The sequence below is a fragment of the Sipha flava genome, unplaced genomic scaffold (assembly GCF_003268045.1).
Source record: "Sipha flava isolate LNK unplaced genomic scaffold, YSA_version1 42_pilon_pilon, whole genome shotgun sequence".
NCBI lineage: Eukaryota > Metazoa > Arthropoda > Insecta > Hemiptera > Aphididae > Sipha > Sipha flava.
The window spans coordinates 1331728-1356388 of NW_020273159.1; the positions used below are offsets into that span (position 1 = coordinate 1331728).

The 24661-nt window shown below is 24.3% G+C and overlaps 3 protein-coding genes across 3 annotated transcripts; 1 reads left to right on the top strand and 2 right to left on the bottom strand.

Annotated features, from left to right (window-relative positions):
• Positions 1-3316: 3316 nt before the first annotated feature.
• Positions 3317-5139, bottom strand: LOC112689189 (galactosylgalactosylxylosylprotein 3-beta-glucuronosyltransferase I). The gene is made up of 7 exons (XM_025562766.1): positions 4969-5139; positions 4844-4896; positions 4333-4472; positions 4109-4268; positions 3905-4051; positions 3526-3819; positions 3317-3455 (listed from the first exon to the last, which is right to left on the bottom strand). The coding sequence occupies exons 1-7, from the start codon at positions 5084-5086 to the stop codon at positions 3357-3359; spliced, it is 1011 nt and encodes a 336-aa protein (XP_025418551.1). The 5' UTR covers positions 5087-5139; the 3' UTR covers positions 3317-3356.
• Positions 5140-8125: 2986 nt separating this feature from the next.
• LOC112689190 (KAT8 regulatory NSL complex subunit 2-like) lies at positions 8126-9543 on the bottom strand. Its single transcript, XM_025562767.1, has 3 exons — positions 9398-9543; positions 8836-9228; positions 8126-8756 (listed from the first exon to the last, which is right to left on the bottom strand). Exons 2-3 carry the CDS (start codon positions 9165-9167, stop codon positions 8285-8287), a joined length of 804 nt encoding a protein of 267 aa, XP_025418552.1. The 5' UTR covers positions 9168-9228; positions 9398-9543; the 3' UTR covers positions 8126-8284.
• Positions 9544-9665: 122 nt separating this feature from the next.
• On the top strand, positions 9666-24578 carry LOC112689188 (E3 ubiquitin-protein ligase TRIP12). The gene is made up of 35 exons (XM_025562765.1): positions 9666-9870; positions 10079-10181; positions 10266-10382; positions 10445-10538; positions 11203-11257; positions 11974-12135; positions 12239-12338; positions 12424-12650; positions 12719-12889; positions 12978-13165; positions 14180-14368; positions 15940-16101; positions 16167-16289; positions 16358-16528; positions 16698-16934; positions 17144-17346; positions 17593-17740; positions 18141-18414; positions 18481-18622; positions 18776-18969; positions 19080-19225; positions 19288-19521; positions 19592-19780; positions 19889-20074; positions 20134-20325; positions 20468-20667; positions 21866-21987; positions 22085-22272; positions 22514-22623; positions 22696-22966; positions 23023-23268; positions 23331-23519; positions 23615-23755; positions 23831-24152; positions 24292-24578. The coding sequence occupies exons 2-35, from the start codon at positions 10129-10131 to the stop codon at positions 24486-24488; spliced, it is 5943 nt and encodes a 1980-aa protein (XP_025418550.1). The 5' UTR covers positions 9666-9870; positions 10079-10128; the 3' UTR covers positions 24489-24578.
• The last annotated feature ends 83 nt before the right edge of the window (positions 24579-24661 follow it).

Genomic DNA, 24661 nt, shown 5'->3' on the forward strand with positions numbered 1-24661 from the left:
ATAAATTATATATTAATAGGTATATATTTATGTATATATATATACCCACTAATTATTGTATTAACTTCTTACCTACATATTATAATATCACAGCCATAAACATTGGTATAATTTGAGCATGATATTAGAAGTTGGAAAAATTACCCAAAATACACAGATCAAAAGGTTGTAATAATAATTATTTTAATAAAAAAAAACTTAATATGTTTTATCGATATATAGTATGAATAAACATATATAATTCTTCTTATACTTTATGTGTTACTTTAATATGTTTTTACCACTAATGTAATTATAACCATGATATTACATGGGTATTTTTATTTAATCCAACTACTCTTTTGCCCAGACTGTCCAGACAAAATATACAGAAACTGTAACAGTACCATTTAATTAACAATAAGCCACAACTATGAACATCTCAGGAGTTTAAGTATAAATTAAATAAATCTATACTATAGTTCTATTCTAAAGTATGAAGATAGATATATATTTAAAAAACATTTATTTTAAATAATACTACAAAATAGGAAATGATAGCCAAAATAGAAACACCACTTCAGGCTTTCTATGAGAAAAAATTATAAGTTTAATAATGATACAAATATATTTATTTAATAAAAAATTACAAATGTTCTTATATTATTTTATTAAATTATTAAAATTAGATAAAGATAATATTTTTAATTTGTTCAAGATTTAAAGGTGTACGTTTGATTTTAATAACAAATTTATTTAAACATAAAATTAAATAAATACTTTAAATAAACATACTATACAAAATAAGCTATATAAGAATAATTAATACATCATTTGGTAGTTTTCTGGTGAATAATATTTAAAAACTACTATTCCAATACATATATATATATATATATTATAAACATATTATAATATAATAAAACCTAATAGATACTAAATCATAAAATTGTTAATAGTGTACAATTCTAATTAATAAAAATAATATTTTTAAGAATTGATGTTTGGGATTGAAAGGTTTAAATTAATTACGTTATACATAACAAGACTATATACTTATTACAGACATAGCATATTCTTCGCATATGTAAGGTAAATTAAATGTATTCAAAATTGTTTTAAATTATATACTATATATATATATATATATATAGTAAAAGTGAATTATGACATTATTATTTGCAATAATATATTTTAGTAAAACTAAATAAAATAAAAAACTTAAAATGTATCAAAAAAAAAAAAGAAAAGAAAAATTACAAGTGTTCTTTAAAAAAATATTTTATCCAAAAATAAAAACAACTGGATAAAATAGAATGCAGTATGTTTTCAATTACCTTTCAGAAATATCACAGTATTTATAATAATTGTGATTTATAATAAATACCTTGAGCATGTAAAACGGTTCAATTCATTTAACATAAATTAATATATACATTTTTAAAAAACTATACATAAAAAAGCAAATCTAAGTACAAGGTTTTGGAATTTAGAGTAGATCAGATAAAACAAACAATAACACAAAATAACTCTTGATATTTATATATCATAAACAACATTGATCAAAATTTTACTGAATAGAATATAATCAGACAAAAGAATAAAATGTCATTTTAATTATTTGAATTTTAAGCTTTAAAATAAAATAAATAAATATATCAAAAATATTAAATAAACTCTGTTTATTTTATCTATGTTTCATTGATAAATAGTTTACTATTTATTGTAAATAAAATGTACATGTATTGATGTTTTTAAAAAAATAATGTATTTATAAAATCATATATATTTAATAAATTACTTTATAGCAAACAAATATTAAACTAAATAATATAAATAACCTTGATTTTTGAAACAAAATTTATAATAATATAATAAATTTAAATTACAGAGGGAGAATTTATTTAATTTCAGTTTTTTTTATTTTTTTTTTTTACAATATTAATTGCATAATAAATTAGTTGTAACTTAAACTTTTATTTATACTTCCATTCTATTTTATATAAATATATTAAAATAATGTATTGGTTTTAAGCTTATTTAATCTTATACAGTTATATGGTACAAGTTTCTTATATCAAAAGTATAGGTATTTTATAATTTAAATTAAATATTAATAAATAATTTGGTATTTATTATCTTTGCAATGAAACATCTTATAAAGGTTGGTTTCAGAAATTATTTGTAGATACAATTGTAAAACTTTTTATTGTGAATTTAACAATAATAATAATAATAAAATAATGTTTAAGTTCAGTCTCATCAAAGTCTCAAAAACAGATAGAGTACCACCGATTTTTCAAAAATATCTATGCTATCTGAAGGAAAGTTTAAATTTATTGGAATATAATTTCAAAAAATAAGTCTACAGCACAGTCATGTTTTTTTTATGCAATGAATTCAGTTTTTTTATCTCATAAAACAAATATTAAAAATGGCTTTATTGACCTAATCTTAACATAGTTATATAAATATTATCTAAAATAATATATATTATAATATTATATATATTAATTTAGTTAAAATTAAACTCAGAAATACTTATTGTTTTCCTTAATAGTTTTTTTTACCATTAAATTGAATTAAATTGTATGATATATTTTTTTAGAGCCTATATTTTGTTTTAATAAAATAAATTATACATAAATACCTATGGCGCAACATGTGTCTAAATCGTGAATCATAAAAATTACATTGAAGTATTCATATACATTCTATCCCTAATATGATGAAATAAGACTTAAAATGAAAAAAATATATTTAGTTATATGAAAAATAACTGTTAAATTAGAAAATCAAATTATATAATAGAAAAAAAAAATTATTTTGAAAATAAAGGTAGGAAAGCAAGATGAAGGAAACCAAAAAAGAAGAGGTGATTAGTAAGATAACCTTGTGAGTATAAAAAAAAGATTTGATTGATGTCATTTATTGTCCCTTTAGGATAGAGAATCAGTACCATATTTGTCACTAAACACTATGGATACAATCTTGCAGCAGACATTTTCTGATACTTAGGTCATATAAATATTTTTATCATTACAAATTATAATATTTTGATAGTAAATTTTCATTTGATTTAACCTAAAAAAAGGTTAGAAAGTAGACAATTTATAAAAATAAAATAAGAAAATATACTAAGAATAGTATGGAATGTATGCCAACAATAATAATAACAATATTATGAAAATATTATGTTGATTGAGAAACTGTTCATCATAAAAAAAATAGTTGAAAATAAGGGGAAATTAGGGACCAAAAAATCTTGTAACCCAAGTACTATTAAATATTTGAGATTAATGCCATGTCATGACGTGTAAAATAGAGAGTAACAATGTTTAGGTTATTTTAAGTATTTGTTTTACTTTATTTAGACTTTAAACTTCAATATTCATATCTGACCTTAACCCACGATTTTTCAGCTTTTCTTCAGCTTTTAATATTGGTTCTTCAGTTCTGGTATGCCATACATATACCTAGAATTATAAATAATATAAATAAGAAATAATATTATAACATCATAACATACAACATTTTCAAATTTACTTTAGTACAATTGTCTGCCAATGGTTCCAACTGGTCTATAGTAGTTACTTGTGAAAGTATGGCACTTTCTTGGTAACCTCGACTGACGTCCCACGAAAATTCAGCATTTGAATGATTCCGTAACAATTTTAAATTTATAGCAAAACCAGCCATATCAACAGGAAATGGTCGTTCTGGTCTCCATGCGCTATTCCATCCAATTACTTTACCCTTACTATTTATCAATGGTTTTTCTACTAAAAGACCACCAACAAGACCAACTGGCCAAACACCAACACCTTTAACTTTTCGTATCTATGTATGTATAGAAAAAATATACACAAAATAATAGATAATAATAGATAAAATAAAAATATTAAATTAAAAACTCATTTTTTACTTCATTAAATAAATCTACACTATAAGTATTATCATCGTCAGCAAAATAAACAATGCCTTCATCATTTTCATTAGCTTTATTATTTCTTAACCATTCTAATGCCTTATTTCTTTGTTTTACACCTCTAGGTTTTTTCCATTTAGGTTCCTAAAAAAAATGTTGTTATTGTAAATCAAAAATTATGATTTAAATGAAAGTCAATACTTTTAATTTTCTTTTCCATTCAACAGGTGTTCCAATAGCTAAATGTGTATAATTTAAATGACTTCTAAAAAGCAAATTAGCTACAAGTGATGTTTTCATTTCGGAATCTTCGACAATAATCCAGTGAAAATTATTTATAAGACGAAAAGTGTTGGACAGTCTACACCATTAAAATATTTTTGTATATATAAAAACTGTAATGAAATGTATGAGTTCATATATACCTTGTTAGTTCTGCTCTTTGTACAGGTCTTTTGTAAGTAGGTGTTATTGCATATATAACTGGATTATTTGGTTGCCATTTATCACATATACTCTCAAATCTTTCTTTTAAATTATTGTAATTTATAGATTTAATTTTTAACTAAAAAATGACAAAAATTATTGATTTGTACTATTAAACACAAGATTTTAATTAATTACTGCAAAATATATTTATAAAAAAGAAAATGTGTATGAATATTGGAAATACAATTTTAAATTGTTTAAGAACAATTTAGATTAACTTATTATTAATTATTATTTGATAAGTCAAGCTTTTTTTAGAATAATATAGTTAAATTAACTATTTAATATTATCCTTTTATCAACTCTATGAACCTATACATTTATACAACTAAAAAACAGAATTCAAATTACAAATCTCTACACAAAGATATTAAGCGTTCTCAATTAGCGTTTACACATTGTATAGTGATATTATATTAAACGTGTAACTTTTATAAGTATTCATACTTCTTGTTTAGTGTGTTCCAATATCTGTTTTAAATCTTGATAACGAGATGCATCTAATACAAAAATAAATAATAGGATTCAATTTACATTATCAGTAATTTAATTAAATACCATATACTATTCACCTTTACTTCGAATTCCAACAAACCAAAATACTAATAAAACAAGAAAACAAAAGTAAAACATTATTCTTCTTTTATTAAACATGTCTAAAGACTTATAGTTGGTAATAGAACTAAACATTTTATTTAACTCAACATTTGAGTATATCTTATTAATTTATAACATTATTAATCAATTTGAATAGAACAATAATAAGTTATAATTAAATATTGAACTGAATAAAATATATGTAGTCTATAGTAAGAAAAATTATATTTTTAATGTCAAAAAAATATATTAATATGGTGATACTAAAAGAAATAATGAAACTAAACTATATTATTAAATAAAAGTACAATATTAAAATTATCACTAACAACTTTCAGTCTCAAATTTTGTCTCTTAGAGGATTCTTGTAAGCATAATTTTTATTAAGGGTTCCCTCAATTAACTTATTATGCTATGATGGACACGAAAATAGATACTATCTATAACCATACTGATAACTGATAAATTATTGTGATAGTAACCTTCCTTTCTAAATATTCTAGTAGTCATGGTTTCTAAGTTTTAAATCCTCATGCCGACCTGCTATTTTTTCATATTATTATTTTATCATTTATTTATCATCATTGTTCATTATCAGCATTAGTAATTATCCGCTATGTTAATTAGGTAGATTTGAAGGATGAGTATTAATATTACTTTTATGTTTTAATTTTTAATTATTATTTTTTATTTAATATGAGAAATATTTATAACGTCCTTTTTTCGTAATATAATTTATCAGGTAACCTTAGCATAATAGTTAAACATCATAGGTAAACTCAGCATAAACGTAAATAAATAGGTAGTAATAATATTAAGATAATTAATTAGAACATTTACGTAAATAAAGGGTGGTTAATCACAGTTTCTAACTATTGTTCTCAATTATGATTTTTTGTGGATTATTTATCTTTTTCAATTGTATTAGAGGATAACCTATCTAATCATTATATATAAAAAAAGTTTGTCGTTCAATTATATATTAGGATAACCTAATCATTATTCAAATATATTTTATTTTTTAATTTAAATAATTCCTTATGAATGATTGCGTGTGTTGTGATGAAATTATGCATAAAGAATAAACTGTGTACATAAATTGTATTATTTTTATAAATTATTCAAGCAAATACAATTTTTTTTTAGAAGTACATAATTCAAATATCAGCTAAGTTTATCAAATTAATCAAACGTCTTATCATTCCTGTTAATTATGGGTATGTAATACTTTTACTTAAACTTAATAATAGTCTCAGAGTAATAATAATAATAGTTATAAACTAAATAACCTAACAACTTTTATTAACAATTATTATTATTAACTAATTAAATTACGCTATGTAAATAATTTAAATATAATAGGTATGTTTATAATTTATCAATTTTATATATAATTTTAATGTTATTTATGATTATATATTTCCTTTGAATCAACTAAGAGATTAAGAAAATTGGATAACATTAGTTAACTACTACTACTCCATGTTATTATCTTAGTCTGTGGTTTGTAATTAAAAACATTGAACATTTCAACTGAATAAGTAATTAAACTACTTATTTTGTTGATCATTTTTAATACTTATTATTGGTTCCAGTAATCCTTAACACTTGCTCCATTGATATTCGCAGGTAATTATATAATGCAATAAGCAATATTGTACTATTCATTAATTAATTTATGCTCTCCTAATGTATCCTAGATCATTTTTAATATGTTACTTTTATATTTTTTAACTATATTTACAACATTATCCAGAAAAAAATCTTAATAGTATTCTGTTCTTCCTGTATTTATTTTATTGAAATTTAGTTTAGTTAAAAATACTTATTAAAGACATTTATAGCAACTATACATTTTTTAAAATATTCGTAAGCATATGTAAATAGTAAATTTTTTTTTAAAAAATAAACAATTATATTATTTCAGTAGGATTTATAAAATTATCTTAAAATTATGTATGAAAAACTGCTAACTAGGGAATCAATTTATTTAGTAGTGAATACAAAATAATAATGTTTACATTCAATTTGTTCAACTATTTATATTATATTCTAATAGATCATTTTTTGAAATCCATGAAAATTATTGTTTCAAAACCATAAAGTGTTGTTTTTTTTTAGCTTTTTTATGTTATAGAGTATAAATTACCAATTCTGATTACATTTTTTTTGCACCAATAGGTTATTTTTGCTATTTTTCAATTAGGAATAAATTGTACTTTTATTATTTTATACTTGCATAATATGTATATAATACAAGAATTTTTTTATTTTTTAATAAGAAATTTGTGTGATATCAAATGAGTAGAACATTACATTTAACCTCTCAAATAGGTAAAAAGTGTATAATCATATTCAAGCAAAATTATGTTGCCAATTCTCATGTCCATTATGATATAAGTAAAATAATTATATACAAGTATTTCTATATATTTTTAAATAACTCAAGTTGTTTTTCTTAAAGTTGCAGAAATAAGATTCAACTAAACTTCTGGTTATGATTTGTTTTAAATTTAAAATTAATGTTTCCTTATATTTAAGGATTATATTGTTTAAATAATATAATATTATTAAAATACAAAATAGCTACTACTTATATTTAATGAACACATAAGTTGTTTATCAAATCTTTTATTAAAAACTATGTTTCAGTAAAAAGAGTTATAATAATAATTAATTTCATATAATAGAAAAGTATTTTTATTAATATTTTTATTTATATAAATATGATGATTCTAAGCAATAAGATAACAATGGATGAATATGTATATAATTAGTAACTACAACTAAGCTGAAATCTAACTGACTAATGGGGAAACCATTAGTTTAAATAAGAGAAAAATTATGGTTGGCAGTATTCATATGTAGTATAATTTGGTTTTCTACTAAGTTAGCCAGTAAGAAAAGAAAATTATTCCATTACTTTTTTAAAATATAATCAATACATTTTAAAAGTATCTTTTGATATATAAACATTTAAATTTTAAGTACTTTTTTCATTATTATTAAGAGTGAATTTTTACTTTGAATAATTTTTTTTTCTAGTTTGATAAAGATTTAAAAATATATAAAAGACTATTGATTATAATTCAAAATAAATGTATAAATTTTAAAAGAAAAAAATACATGGCAATATAAAAACATAAATATACTTTACCATACATAAATTGTACATCATTTACAGCTTTAGTACTTAAACACAATTACAATATTATTTGTTGTCAAAAATCTTTAAATACAGTCTAAATTTAGATAGGTATTTTTTTATATGATAATATTCTTATTTTATACTTAATCTCGAAGCATCGGTAATTTTTCATGTAAGATACATGTAGATTTATTGTCAAAATTAACAATTGGCTCTTGGCAAATGTTATCACTTTGAAGAATATTGCAAGCTCTGAATAAAACTTGTTTAGGATCTTTAAGTACATGTTTTTTACAAAATTTACTCTTAGGTATCATTTTTCCAGTACATTTTATTCCCATTTCAACAAATGTACAATGTGGAGGGTGTGATTTTCCTTTATTATTTAATAATGAAGTTGCTCTTATTTTTCTATCCATTGCTGACTTAAATACTACTGCTTCTTGTCCTATTTCTATTTTTTGATAGTGTTCTAATAATTTAAGGTAGCGAAATTTGGCATATTCTTCATCATTGGTCCATTTTGTTTTATTTAATTGTCCATATGATTCAGAATCACATTTTTTATTTAACAAATATTCTCTACGTTTTATTCGATACTTGAATAATAAATATCTAAATAAAAAAAAATTGATTTTTTTGGTTATTAATGGTTTTAAATTATACAATTTTAGTTAAATTTATTAATATATACCTGTATTCCTGTGCATACAACAATTGCAATCTTATAAATTTGTTTCGAACTCTCCGTACTGCTTCTTTTTCAGAAAGCTTCGGCATATTACACAAAGGATCCGATTTGGTTAAATTTATATCCTCTAGTTGGGGTATTTGTTTAAATAAGTCAACAGTTACAGTTTTAATTGGCTCTTCATCCTCTAGTGGTTTGGTGTCTTCTAAATTTAGCTTGTATCTTTCTTTAAGAAGCTTTTTTGAATCAATTTCATTGAACGGGTTTAAACTTTTGTATTTTGTAGCATAATGACCAAATTCTTTTTTTAAATCAATTTGCTTTTTTCCTTCCATTTTCCTTAGATAATAGAATATCAATGGAACTATTTTTTGATTTATAATAATCTATGTTTACCTAATAACATAACGTATATATATATAACATTTATTTTGAATGTTTTGTTAATACATTCGAATGATAATTAATGTGAAACTATACAAATTTATCAAATTGGAGTAATCGCTGACAGTTTTAACTACTAATTAATAATATAAGTAAATAATATGAAAAAGATGGACTGTACCATGTAAGATCTTCCGATATGTATTGTAATATAATTTGTCTTTTTGATTATCTGACATCTGATATGTTGAATGTTGAAGAATATTGCAGTAAATACATAGTAATAATATATGATTTTGGTTTTTCACAACTTAACCTAAATTTAATGTTGTGGTAACTACTTCAGGTATCTGTGGTATTAGCTCGGTATATCCATTATTGTCATCATTACGCATGCGCATGTTCATATGATTTAACAGCTGTTGAATCAATCTTGTTTTTCCATTGTCTTTTCATGACGTTGGTCCGTTTTGGGCAGTGTAGTTGAGAGTGTGTAGTATACAAGTTTTGTTTGTTGTTCGACATGATCGAATTAATGGCACTTTTCATTCGTTGTACCTGGACTAATTGGTTCATAAGAAACTATGAATACTGTGCATTACAATAAATCTTTATACATTATCATTCCCAATACGATTAACTTCCGGTTTTCTGGTGAGTGTCCTGGGAAGGGATAGGTATTTTGTTTTTAAAGATGAGTAGTTATTGTTAACTACCATGATCATTTATCAGCCTTAATGGTGAACTGTCATTTATTAATTAATTTATTTTGAAAATATTCATACATTTTTTGTTTACAATATATAAATTACATAAATTATTTGTATTAGTTCCTTTACTGATAAATGTGACTATATTATAGAAAATTGTTATTTGATTGTGGCATGATTAAATTGCTTGGAGGTGACGTCTATGGCCGAACAAGCTAGTTCCGCGTTTGGTAACGCGTCTTCTATAAGTACCAGGTCAGAAATGTAACAATATTTACCACTGTTTTTATTACTTTTGTACTTTTATATTTGTGCTTTAATGGGTGATTTTTATGATAGGAGGGGAAATATAGAAGGAAATACTAGATACAGAAGTGGTTCTCGTAAAGATAGTAAAAAAAGTACAAATAATCAAGAATCAGATTCTGTTGTAAATACATCTTGTACTGAAATACCGTAAGTACCATCAACATTTTTTTTTATCTATCAAAATGTTTAAATTTTTAATTATATTTCAGCATTGTGAATGAATCTTCTGTATCTGTTCAAAATAGTCGTAAAATTAAATCAAGTTCTAGAAATACTCGAACTAGTATTTCTAGTTTATTAATTGTAAGTTGACCAATTTATAAAAAAAAATTATATTTAATTATATTTAATTATAATTAATAAAAAAAAGTAATAAATTATAATAATAAATAATTAATAGTTAGTAATAATTATTATTATTATTATTGACTAATAATAATTATAAAAACATGAAATTTTACAAACCTCTTAAAATTATTATTTAAGCCATAAATAAATGTTTATACTTTAAAGTTTTGTTGGGATTTTTAATACATATTTGTTTTATTTACCCTGCATCAGTTGTAAATTTTACTATTGCTAAACAATAATAATTTAATGTTGGATGGTTTTGACATTTTCTGATCACTATGTTAACATACCTTTAAATACTATTATTTTATTAAAAACTTATAATTTTGGAGTGAGGCTTTCTGTAAAATTCTTCACATGTAGAGCAATCAAAATGTTTGTGATTGTTCTACATATGTAGATGCGTGACTACCATATGATATTAAACAACGCAACTAATGCATGGTTAATATTGTTATGAATACATGCATACTTATAATATCTCATGTACAATTTTATATATCAATTAACTTCATTTTAATGTTATATAGATTTATATTTTAATTGTTAACATACTTATCTATTAACTTTCACCATATAAATTGTATTAAAATGTTATTCTTTGATATTTTTTTAGCAAAAAGAACCAGGACCAAGTAGAAAATCTACATCGTCAAAATCACCTAAATTAAGTAATTTTTCTTTGCTTTACAATTATTATTATTAACAAAGTTTATAAACGTATACTTTGATACCTTGAGATTTACAAACTTGATTTCTCTATTTATTTATTGATTAAAATAATTAAATTACATATTTTATCGTAAAGCTTATTCCTTTATATAAAAAATAAAATAAATATTTTATAATGGTACAAATTAATTATTATTCAATTTTGATTTATAGACAATCAAATTTAATTAAATTTTTCTACTCTTCAAGGAGCATAATTAATAATGTAAGACTTTTTTATAAACTGAAAATAAAAAAACTTCAACATGTATTCTAGTTTAAATTTGTTTTTTAATACATGCCTTTTATTATTAAAATTTTACTTGTACTTCTATTATATTTTGGTTTAAAAATTATATAACCAGTTTATATTATATTCATTTTATAACAATTATTTTAAATCAAAATATTTGAAAATTAAGTAGACCTATTTTTACTTTGTATTAAATACTTAAAAAATAAAACAATATTTTTTTGTGAACTATATTTTAACTTTTATTTAAATATATGTTTATGTTTTTATGTATGTTTTTGTTTTGGTTTAATCTTGTATGTATAATTTTCTAGGTCTGTATAAGATACTTTATATTGTCTCATTCCAATATTAGTTAATACACCTAGTATTTTCCTATATTTATAGACAATGGCATTTATAATTTATTAATTTATTTTATAAAAAAAACAAAAGGGAGTAGTCCTACTGAAAATAGGTATCCGTTGCGTAGCAAATCGAAAGTATCTTTACGTTCTCAAGAAAGCACTATAACTAACAAACTTTCTATCCAAGAAATAGAACCTTCACCAAATAAACGTCCTAAATTAGAACTCCCTACACTGGGTATGTAATACATTTTCGAATTATTATTTTTAATTATTTTATTATTTACTAAATAAAAAATTTTATTAGACAAGTTATAATATTTCTGTTATATATTTGTTAGGTGCGTCATCAAGTAAAAATAAGGAAGATAATTTACGCGCATCTTTATCGTTGCGTAGGAAACGCGGAAGACCAACAACGGGGTCTTGTGCCAGTACTAGGTATTGATAATAATTTTATGTTTTACTTAATTATAATTTTGTTAATGTGTATTGTCTTATAAAATTATAACTTTTGCTTTTATAGTCGCCGCGGTCATACCAAAGCGAGTGGTAGGGAAGGTGTAGAAGTGGCTATGGAAGGAGTGGTTGAAGGGGATGGAATAGCTGAAAGCAGCGAGAATCTAAATTTATTACCTTCCACGTCTAGTTCAATAAGTACTAATGTTCCTGACATGGCAACATCATCATCCACTACAACCATCACTAATCCTTCTTCTTCTGGCACACAAGCTACTGGAGGTGGCGTAAACTGTAATTTATTTTAATATAATAGTTAAATTATTTAATACGTTTATAAATTAACTTTAAACTCTTTTAAGGGCCTACTGCATGGAGTAGTGGAACTACTAGCCATGATAGTGAAGAAGAAGGTGAAGTTGGACGTTTACAAGCATTATTAGAATCGAGAGGATTACCGCCTCATTTATTTGGAGCTCTAGCTCCTCGTATGCATCATTTGTTTAATCGATCCATGGGAGCTGCTTCTACTAGTATGTATTATATAAATATTTATTAAACTCATGTAAAATTATCTAATCATAACAAAATAATTATTTAATATTCTAAATGCTATTCTAGCATCTAAAGCTCAACAACTACTACAGGGAATGCAAGCTACAGGAGATGAAGGGCAACAACTTCAAGCAGTTATTGAAATGTGCCAAATGTTAGTAATGGGCAATGAAGATACTTTAACTGGATTTCCAGTAAAGCCTGTAGTCACCGCACTAATAGTTCTACTTTCTATGGAACACAATTTTGATATGGTAAGTTAATTTTTTTTCTTTTTTTTGGTATTTTAATTTTTCATTAGATTTTGTTTGTTCAAGGAAAAACATTATCTTAAAAATAATTTAAAATTATATTTCATTATTGTTTAAAATAAAATAAGATAATGTAAATTTGTTTACTATGATTTGATAATGTTATCAGTATAAAATTTTTAAATGTAGAAAAACATTTTCATATAAACGGTTATTTTTCCTTTTTAATTATGAGTGTTTTTCAATATTTTCAGATAAAAAATGTTACATATTGTGTTAGAAGTTTTGTAATTATAATTAAATTTTTTTTTACATGATCTATCAGTTATATATATATCACTTGATACCGATCTTTATTGAAATATAAATTTACATACTTATTTTTAAATTTATACAAAAAATATCACAGTTATGCATCAGTATTATATAGCGATTATACTTGGTTCAACAATAATTTTACGACCTCTTAATCTATTCCTGGTGAAATTGTATTTTGTTTTGAATTTTTATAATTTTTTGTTTGAAAATGAAAATAATGATTATTTTTATATGTGAATGTAGTTTTCAAAATCTACTTATTTAGTTCTTATTAAGAATCATTAAATTATTAATTTGATTAAAAATTTAATTGATTATTGCATAACATGGTGGTATAAATTTATATTTTATTGAATAAAGATTATGGTTGTAGGCATTTTTCAATTTAATCAATGTCTGTGTTAAGAAGTACATTTTATAATAAACAATTAGATTCACTGATTTGACAGTCTATTTAGGAATTTTTTTTATTTATTTTTTTATTTTATTTTTTTTTGACATATTCAATTAATTTATAAATATTTTTACTCTTTTTTTTTTTCATTTGTTTGCATGAAAATATAATAAATAATATATATTATATAATGCTTTTCTAGATAGCATATAGCTAATGTCATACTCTAACTAAATACTGATTTTTGTATTTTATTAGTATATTATAATACTAAATAACTTCTTATCTTATATTTTTATTTCTAGATGAATCATGCTTGTCGTGCATTGACATATATGATGGAAGCACTTCCACGTTCATCAGCTGCTGTTTTGGATGCTGTTCCAGCTATGTTGGATAAACTGCAAGCGATCCAGTGTATGGATGTGGCTGAACAGTCTCTGTCTGCTTTAGAAATGCTTTCTAGAAGACATGGTCGTTCTATATTACAATCTGTAAGTTAATTGTATAATATGTGTGACTCAATCTTTTTTTTTTTTATTAGAGAAAATCATATTATATACTGTGTAATTTTTTTTTCATACAATATTTTGTTTGTATATACATTTGGGAGAATGATTATAATAGAATTTTATTTAACAAACCCTTGGCAGCGAAGACATTATATAGTTTGTTTAATTATACAAGGCTTTTCAATTTTAATTGTTTTAAAGTATAAGAATTTAACCTTGTTATTGAGAACAGGCTCCAAATCAATAAAAAAAATATAGGTAGAAATAGTTTTAATTTTGCGTTGAAAAACATTAGTTATGTTTCTGGAAATATGCCCAAGATTAATTAATTTTTTATTTCCTCTAACAGGGTAGTGTGATATAGATATCTTATTACTACGCAATATATCCTTTCTTTTGTTAGCTGATAAGTGTGAAAATCTTTTTTATTGTGTTGTAAAAATTTTATGACGGAGTAATAAGATTCAGGTTATTGAGTAAAGAGTTTTACACCATTTAATGAGCTTTTGCAAGTGACTGTTCTTCTTTGGTTATTTCTTTAATATTAACGCACAATGAATTGAAATTAATGGCAATGCGAATAAATATTGGAGGTGGAAGTTTTTTGCAAGAATTGCAATTTCAATATGATCTGTTTTTAATTCCATATCGTAGGTTTAGTGACTGGTTAATTTCGAGCTCATTTGAGAACAATGAGGAATGATTTTTCGATGCATAATGTTGTTTTTTGTGTTAGCAGCATTAGGTGATGTGAAATGGCTAATGAATACTTTAGATAATATAGGAGTAATATTTCAGTCATTTCGATTGGATTGAATAGAGGAAGTGGAAGAGTGATTTGACACACTCTGTATGCAATTTTTTTGATATTAAAGATGGGACTATTTTAAATTTGTTGCTATGTATGATGAGGCTATTAAATATTGATTATGGAAGGGCTGTTTATCACGAGACAATGGCGATAAGTGGCCTGCCGAACTGCGGTCAAAAGTGTGGTTTTGTCTAGAGACAAATTTTATTTTTACCTACATAACTAATTAAATAATTAATCAAAATTGAGTTAGTGAGAATCTTTTTTTTATGGAACGAAATTTTATCATAATTTTTGGAAAGCTTGAACTTTTTTAGACAGATTGGTTTTTTTTTTTTAATAAAAACAATAGAAACACACTAAGCTTAAGAAAAGATAATTATAATGACGACATTGTGATGTTTCATATCAATGGTCGCGAACAAAGCAGAAATGTAGTAGATTTTTATAGACTTTTTTTTCTATAAATAGTTTTAATAATATAGACTTTAGAACACATAGTGAATGTAGGAGCATAGCCTTGTCACCCATCTGGAAACTAACAACACACTATCGTAATAATATATATAACAATAATATATAACATCAATAATTATCAGTATTTAGCTAACCAAAAAACTCCCTTTATGAATAATTGTTTAATATTCAAAGTTATTTTACTGTTTGAAACTATTTCTATGTTACTATCATATATTAAATATTTTATGTGTTGATAATTAAAATATATTTTTATATTTTTTAGAGCGGTGTGGCTGCTTGTTTAACTTTTATAGATTTCTTTAGTATTAATGCCCAACGAGCAGCATTAGCTATAACTGCAAACTGTTGTCAAAACATGAATTCTGATGAATTTCATTATGTTTTCAAGTCATTACCATTACTATCAAGTCGTGTAACTCAACAGGTACGTGATATATTTTTATACATTTATTAAACAATAAATATTTATTATTTCTTGTTTAAAATTAGGATAAGAAAAGTGTTGAAAGTGTTTGTTTAGCATTTAGTCGTCTTGTTGATAATTTTCAATCAGATCCTAATAAATTAAAAGAAATAGCAAGTGATGAATTATTGACTAATCTTCAGCAATTGGTAATATATTCATATAATAGTATATAATTATACTGTTAAATATATTGTATTTTTATTTAATTATTTAGGTTGTGGCATCCCCTCCTGTTATGAGTACAAGTACATTTATTATGGTGTTAAGAATGATGTCAACATTATGTACAAATTGTCCAGAATTGTCTCAAACTTTACTAAAGAATAATATAGCTGAAACTCTAGGATACCTTCTTACTGGATCTCCTTCTCCAGAACTTACCCAGGTGTGTTGAAATTATTCTGTATTGTATTACTCAATTTTTAAATTTTTTTAACATTATAAAACCTTTTCTTTTATATATTATTATTAATAACTAACAAAATTGTATGTATTATGAATATCATAGTATAACTAAATATTTAATACCTAATACCTAATAATAACTTTTATAGATTGAATTGCTTCCAAGAAGTTCACAAGAGTTATATGAAGTTACATGTCTTATTGGTGAACTTATGCCCCGATTGCCTGCTGATGGACTATTTTCAGTTGATAGCCTTCTTGATAGACATGGTATTTATGGTGCTATTCCAGGATCAGGATCTTCTCAACAGATGGTACAATGGCAATGGAGAGATGATAGATCTATGTGGCATTCTTATACATCATTAGACTCAAGAATAATTGAGGTATAAATATAATTTTTAAAATTTTAACTTTGCCAAAGAGATTTCCCTGTATTTAAATATAAATATTTTTTTGTCTTAATAAACCTTATCCTTTATACTACTATGATATATTAAATATTTGGTCAATAAAAATAACTTAATTATGTGTATAAAATAAATTGTTGATTTTTGAATTAATTATGACTAATTTTTATTGTTTTTATGTTTAGGTTGCACATCAAGCTGGTGAAGATGAAGTTTTATTAAGTCATGCGCCTTACACAATTGATCTCCATTCTATGAGACAAATTAATGAAGATACTGGTACTACACGACCTATTCAACGTAAAGTCTTGACAGTTCCATCTTCTTTTAATAATAATCATCAAACACGATCCACGTCAGATGTAGATACAGTAGTTGCATCATTTGGGTAATACATTTATATTAAATTTTTTTTTTTTTTTTTAATTTAAGTTATAACTTAAATATTACAGTACTATATCAAAATTAACTCAAATTATTGAAAACTATGTAACAGTCACTATTTAAAGAAAATAGTTATAATAGATATATATTTAGTAATAGAGATATTAAATAAAATAACTTCTATTTTATTTCTATTAATGTTTTTTTTATAAACAAAAATATTTTTAATATTTAACTGTCTTTTTTTCAGTGAAAATGAACTTGCTGGATCATTTGTACGATTACTTTTCAGTATATTATATGAAGTTTATAACAGTTCAGCTGGTCCTTTAGTCAGATATAAATGTCTTCGTGCATTATTGCGTATGGTTTATTACTCTCCTGCAGAATTACTTTTGGTAATTGAAATACATTTCATTTTAGGTGCTTTGTAAAAAAAAAAAATTACAAATATATCACTAAAATAAATATATAAAACTACCTTTATTCTAATTTATATTGGTGAAAAGCTATTTTGTATTTTTGAGTTGGCCCCTTTCATTATGTGTTGTACCTAGAGTATTACAGCCATTATAAAAAAAAAAAAAAAGCTTTGTCAAAGTAAAATATCTTGAAATTCCTATTTATTATTTTCTCTCGTTTAATGTATATACATGTAACTGTCCATCTTCATTAAAAAATGAACGTAAACTGTAAATAAGGATAAAAGTAGTTTTGAAAATTATATTCATCATGATTGACTTTTAATTGATATTTAATTAAAATTATATTATTTAAAATTACTTAATGTAATTTTAGAAGGTAGTAACACAAAAACAAATGGTTGCTAGTCATATTGCTGGTATGATGGCTTCTCAAGATTTACGTATTGTTGTTGGTGCAATGCAAATGGCTGAAATTTTAATGCAAAAACTACCACAAATTTTTGAAACTCATTTCATTCGTGAGGGGGTTATGCATCAAGTTAAACAATTAGCTGAAACTGATATTCAAACATCCGTTAAGTCTTCACCATCTACTTCAAATGTTGGAGTAGAAGGATTACCAGGACCATCTAGAAATACTCCAAATGGTATTATTTAAAAAATTGTATTTTATTGAGTACTCTTAGTTTAAATAATAATAAATATACTTTAAGATAATACTTTTATTCAATGTCCTACTCCTGTCGAAAATGGAAATAATGAAGTTCAATCAACAACTAATAGCTCTGTAGTTGAAACAAATATTATTCCAGAGGCAACTGTTTTAGCCCAAGTAGCTCAACGTTGTTCCACAAAGTATGTAGTTTATTTTATGGCAAACATTTTACCAGCATAAATTTGGGCACAACTACAACAATTATTTAAAAATAAAAATAAAATTATATTAAATCTATGGCAATTATATCTATGATCTTGTTTCATACATTTTTAATTGTATTTAAATTTTAGTCGGATGTCTGAAGTATTTAAGCGAAATAAAAAACACAACAAAAGGCAATCTGCTAGTGCTGCTCGTAAAAAAGGAAATCAAGATAATGAAATAAATGAGGTGCAAACTATGGCTAGCAGTAGTAGCAGTGGTAATAATCTTTCACCAACTTCTGCTCAAGCAATAACATTGCATGAATTTTTTATATCCAAAGGTAATAATCATAACATTTTCTTTATGATGATTTTATTGATGATAAATTAATAAATAATGTTAAAATTAATACTAAAAATAGTTTAATGTATGTTTAAATATTATTTTAAGGAGGCAATACTGCTTCACGAGCAGTTGGTGTTAATTCGTCGTCAAGAACTCGTTTTTCTAATTCTAATTTTAAATCGACTTCAGGGTTTTTAGCATCTTTGAATCCAGCACGACTCCTACGAAGTACTGAGAGAGCTTTTTCTAAAGTATGTGTTCTAAAGTTACTATAATTATATATTTATTTTTGTATTAATTAGTAATTTCTTAGGAATTAAACAAAAATGCCAATATGTGCAACAATGGATCAACTTCTACCTCTGCAGCATCAAATATCAGTACAGTAAACAAAGAAAAGGCTAAATTGTGGGTAAAAGAAAGGGCACAACATTTTTTGAATACTTACGATAAGAGTATAAAAGATAAAGAGACGTATAATGAAAACGAATTATCTGAAAGTATTTTAGTGCGTCTTACAAAAGCTATTAGTAAATTACAAAATGAGGTAAATAGTTGTTAAAAAATTCAACTGAAAATTAAAATGATATTACGATTTTATTTATGTTATTAATTAGGAAAATGAAGACATAAATGCTCTTTTAGAATTAAGAGAAATTGTTCTCACTTCAGATATATCACCATTTGAAGTAAATCATAGTGGATTAATTAAATCACTTACTGTATATTTAACTGAAATAACATTAGGATTGGATCATAGAAGTGAACGTTTACGAAAGTTTTTACATGTATTTGCTGGATATCCAGTAAGTACCTGTGTAAATTACAAAAAAAAAATATTTTAGCTTAAGAAATTATAAAAATATTCATAGTTTATAAATTAACTTACATATATTTATTTTATATATTTTTAGCTTAATCTTTTTGATCCATTTACACCAAAAACTCATGATAACAAGGATACTCGGCCATTTTCTGCATTGATTGGAAAATTAGGAAGTTGTGTCTCACAGTTGGAACAATTTCCAGTAAAAGTTCATGATTTATCAACTGGTGCTGGAAATAGTGCTTTAAAGTTCTTCAATACACATCAACTTAAAGTAAGCATTCATTTTTAAAATATTATTTAAAAACTTCTTTATCTATCTATTGATTTCAGTGCTTATTACAAAGACATCCTGACTGTAATAATTTGAAACAATGGAAGAGTGGAACTGTTAAAATTGATCCATTAGCTTTGGTTCAAGCAATTGAAAGATATTTAGTGGTAAGAGGATTTGCTCATATCAGAGAAAATAATCAATCTAAATCAGATGATGACAATTCCGATGATGATATTGATGATACTTTGGTAAGTTTATTTTATTTTATTTTATTTTAATATATATTATTTAATTATATATCTATGGTTTGTCTTTCAAACTAAGAAGAATTATATTTTGCTGCCATAGATTTTACTCTTCATACTATTTTTTCTTTTGTCATATTTTCAGGCGGCAGTTGTAATTGGTCAAGGTTCTGCTAGACATAAACTACAATTTCTTATAGGAAACCATGTACTTCCTTATAATATGACTGTATACCAGGCTGTTCGTCAATATGCTACAAGTAGTGATATGGAGACTGATAATGAATCTGAACTTCCATTGGGATCTGCTGGAATATGGGTGCAAACACATACAATATATTACAGGTAAAAAATAAATTGAAGAAAGTTATTTTGATGGATAACTTAAATATATTTAAATTTTATTAATCTAAAATTAATTTTCATAATTTTTGAAATTGTTGAATTTATGAAAAATTGCTCTTATTTTTCCAATTTTTATGTAAATAAAAGTACATATACAATTTAAAAAAACAGTAACCTCAACTAATACTATAATATGAAGTCATTTTTTATCTATTCAGTTTTTAAAAACATAATTATTTTAGATTCTGAATGAAATTAAAAAAGCTATCAGTTTTACCATGATTTGGTTTTTGTTGTGTGTTAATATCTACTTATACACGATTTCGACAAAAAAGATTGCTCCAATCATCACATTTCTGAAGGGTGATAGGTTTTTAATAGAAATTTTGTCTAGTTGGTACATTTAGAAGAGGTTACTAATAAGAAGTATTAAAAAGAAAAGTTAAATATTTATGTATGACCCATCTATTTTTAACAAAATTTAATTTTTGATTTTGTTTTTATCAAAAAAAAATAGCAAAAAGTAGTAATTTTTTCAAAATACTCATATTATAACTTTTTACAGTTTATATTATAATTTTAAAGATTATGATTTTTGATTTTTTTTAGATATTTGAACACTTCATGTTTTCATACCTTTTTTTTTTTTGTAAATTATTGATTAAATTATTTTGGTTTGACAATAAGTCTTGAAAATTTAAAGCAAAATTCCTTGTACGTAACTCTTACTGGTTAATAAATCAAAATTTAGTTTCATTACAAAGAAATAAAAAAAACATAAATGATTGAATTGTAAATTTTGACAACAATTATGTTAGTTTACAATACTTATGTAGTTCAAAATTAATAAATTATCCATTTATTACTTAAGGTTTGAAAATTGGATCCAAGATTTTCTTTATAATTTTAACACAAAGTTGCTTAATATTTTTTATCGGCATTAAAATTGAAATTATGTTAAAATAAGGTATTTGGTTATTCTTCATGTATTAATCATAAATTTACTGAGGAATTATAAGTTTTTAATAGTCATTTAATCTCTATATGTTGTTTTTTTTCTCCAAAAGTTCTAACATTATAAATTGAACCTACTTCTTTTGCTCAGTACATTGTTCAATATTACATATTTTTAAAGCTTAAAATATCAATACTGCAATATCATTTACTTATTTTTATAACTGATTATTATTGTGTTAAGGCCTTTACCTGAAGATACAGAAGTACATTCGCCTAAACCTACTACTAGCAGTTCTGGTAAAAAAGGAAGATCTGGAACTCATAAAAGTGCCTCTAAAAGAGTGAAAGATGAATTATGGTTAGGTAAGTTATCTTTTATATTATTATTTTTATTTTTTTATTATCACTAGTTAAAATAATTATTACTAATAAATTAATACAACAATTTTATTTTTTATAGAAGGGATAGTATCTCCTGTTAAGTCTTCACTTGAATCATATCTTCAACTTTCATTGCCAGATTATGTTCAGATTCAAGATCCTTCATTACCTGTACTCAGCCTTTTACGAGTTTTGAATGCCATTAATAGGTATTGGACATCACTTTACCCAACACAACTTCATAATAATTCTATCATACCATTTAACGTAAGTAAACAAATAATCTATAAATAAATTATAGAAAATTAAATAAGAAAAAAGTGAATAAGGCAACTAGTCTTACTACTAAGGCTAACTAGATGTAATTCAAATTAATATATAATTTATCAATTTATTGGAGATAAATTTATGTATATTTGAAGAATATGAATGGCCAACCACTAATAATTAAAAGTGATCAAATGAAGAAAATATATACTTATATTATGTTTGTATTAAATTGTTGTAGGAATTTATAAATGTTAAAATATCAGCAAAAGCAAATAGACAACTTCAAGATCCATTAGTTATTATGACCGGAAATCTACCGGGTTGGCTTCAACAGGTTGCTTCTGCATGGTAAATTAAATAAAGCAGTATAAATCAATTATTTCTTCCATATGATTCATGTATATTTTTTATGATTTTCAGTGCATTCTTATTGCCATTTGAAACTCGACAATTGTTATTTTATGCAACTGTATTTGACCGAGACCGTGCATTACAACGTTTACTTGACTCCAGTTCAGAGCTTCAAGGTGCTGGAAATAATACCAATGGTGACATGCATGAACGTGTTGCACCACGTCTAGATAGACGTAAACGTTCGGTTACTAGGTCTAACATACTTTCTCAAGCTGAAGCTGTGATATCTGAAAATGCTACTTCACGAGCTTTATTAGAAATTCAATACGAAGATGAAGTAATCATTATTTGACATAATTCGTTATAAAAATGTTATGAAATAATTTTTTTCAGGTGGGAACTGGTTTGGGCCCAACTTTAGAATTTTATGCATTAGTTTCAAAAGAGCTACAAAAAGCTGATCTCGAATTATGGAACAATCCTTCTAAGTCTGAATCTGATTCTTATGTTTATTCACCTGAAGGACTTTATCCTAATCCAATATCACGAACCACAAAACTTCCACATCAAGTAAAAATGAAATCAAAATTCAAGTTCTTAGGAAAGTTTATGGCTAAAGCTATTATGGATTCAAGACTAGTAAGATAATATAAATTTAAGTGACTTAATTTATTTATAATTTATTAATTTTAATCTTTCAGCTGGATTTACCATTAAGTATTACCATGTATCGTTGGTTATTAGGCCATGAAAATTATCTTTCTCTTAGTGATCTTTCATACATAGTTCCTGATGTGTACAAAACTTTATCAAAACTTCATCAATTAGTACTCGAAAGAAAAGTAATCCTCATTGATGAATCTCTAAATGATGAAGAAAAAACTGAAAAGGTTATTTTACTATAAATAATTATAGAAAATAATACTGCTAAATATATTCTATTATTACTATTATTATGACTTCTAAATTTTATATTTAATTTCAGATTAGTAAAATTACTTTAGATGGATGTTCAGTTGAAGACTTAGGACTTAATTTTACATTACCTGGGCATTCCACTGTTGAACTACGTAAGAACGGTCAAAATATAGATGTTACAATTGAAAATTTGGATAAATATATAGAGGTAAATGTTTGAAAATAGTTATTTAAAAATTATATTTTGTATATATGAGTATATTGAAAATTTTTATAATTTCAGCTGGTTTGTCATTGGTTTTTGCGTGAAGGTGTTTCAAAGCAAATGGAAAGTCTTAGAGAAGGTTTTGAAAGTGTATTTTCTCTTAAACGCCTTGGACAACTATTCTATCCAGAAGAGTTAGAAGCAATATTTTGTGGGCATATAAATACAACTAAAAACTGGGACGTGCGTATGTTGTCAGAATCTTGCCGTTTAGATCATGGATATACAGCAAATTCTAGAGCTATTGGTTTTCTCTTTCAAATATTATCTGAATATGATAATCAGCAACAAAGAGACTTTTTGAGATTTGTTACTGGAGCTCCTCGTCTTCCTGTTGGAGGTAAATATTTCCTTTAATTATAATATTGAATTTTCTCTTTCTTTCAGTTTTATATTTGTTCTCGTTTTATACTTTCATGATAAATTTAATTTTTATTTAAATATTTAGTTTATTTAATCTATTCTTATTTGATGACTAGGTTTCAAATCACTTTCTCCAGCATTGACAATTGTTAGACGAATATTTGAAGATAATGATAATCCAGATGATTATTTACCATCCGTCATGACATGTGTGAACTACCTCAAACTACCAGATTACTCCAGTATAGATATAATGAGGAAAAAATTACAAATGGCTGCTTCTGAGGGACAACATTCCTTCCATCTTTCATAATTGCAGTTTACTTTGTAATACAGTATCACTTATCAATAATTTTCTTTTTAAATATAAACCATTTTACAAGATATATTCCAATAATATTAATTATATTGTATCTTATTGTATCTACTTTTAATGGCAAAAACTGGTTGAAACCTAATAATTATAAACAATTAAACAAATAAAAG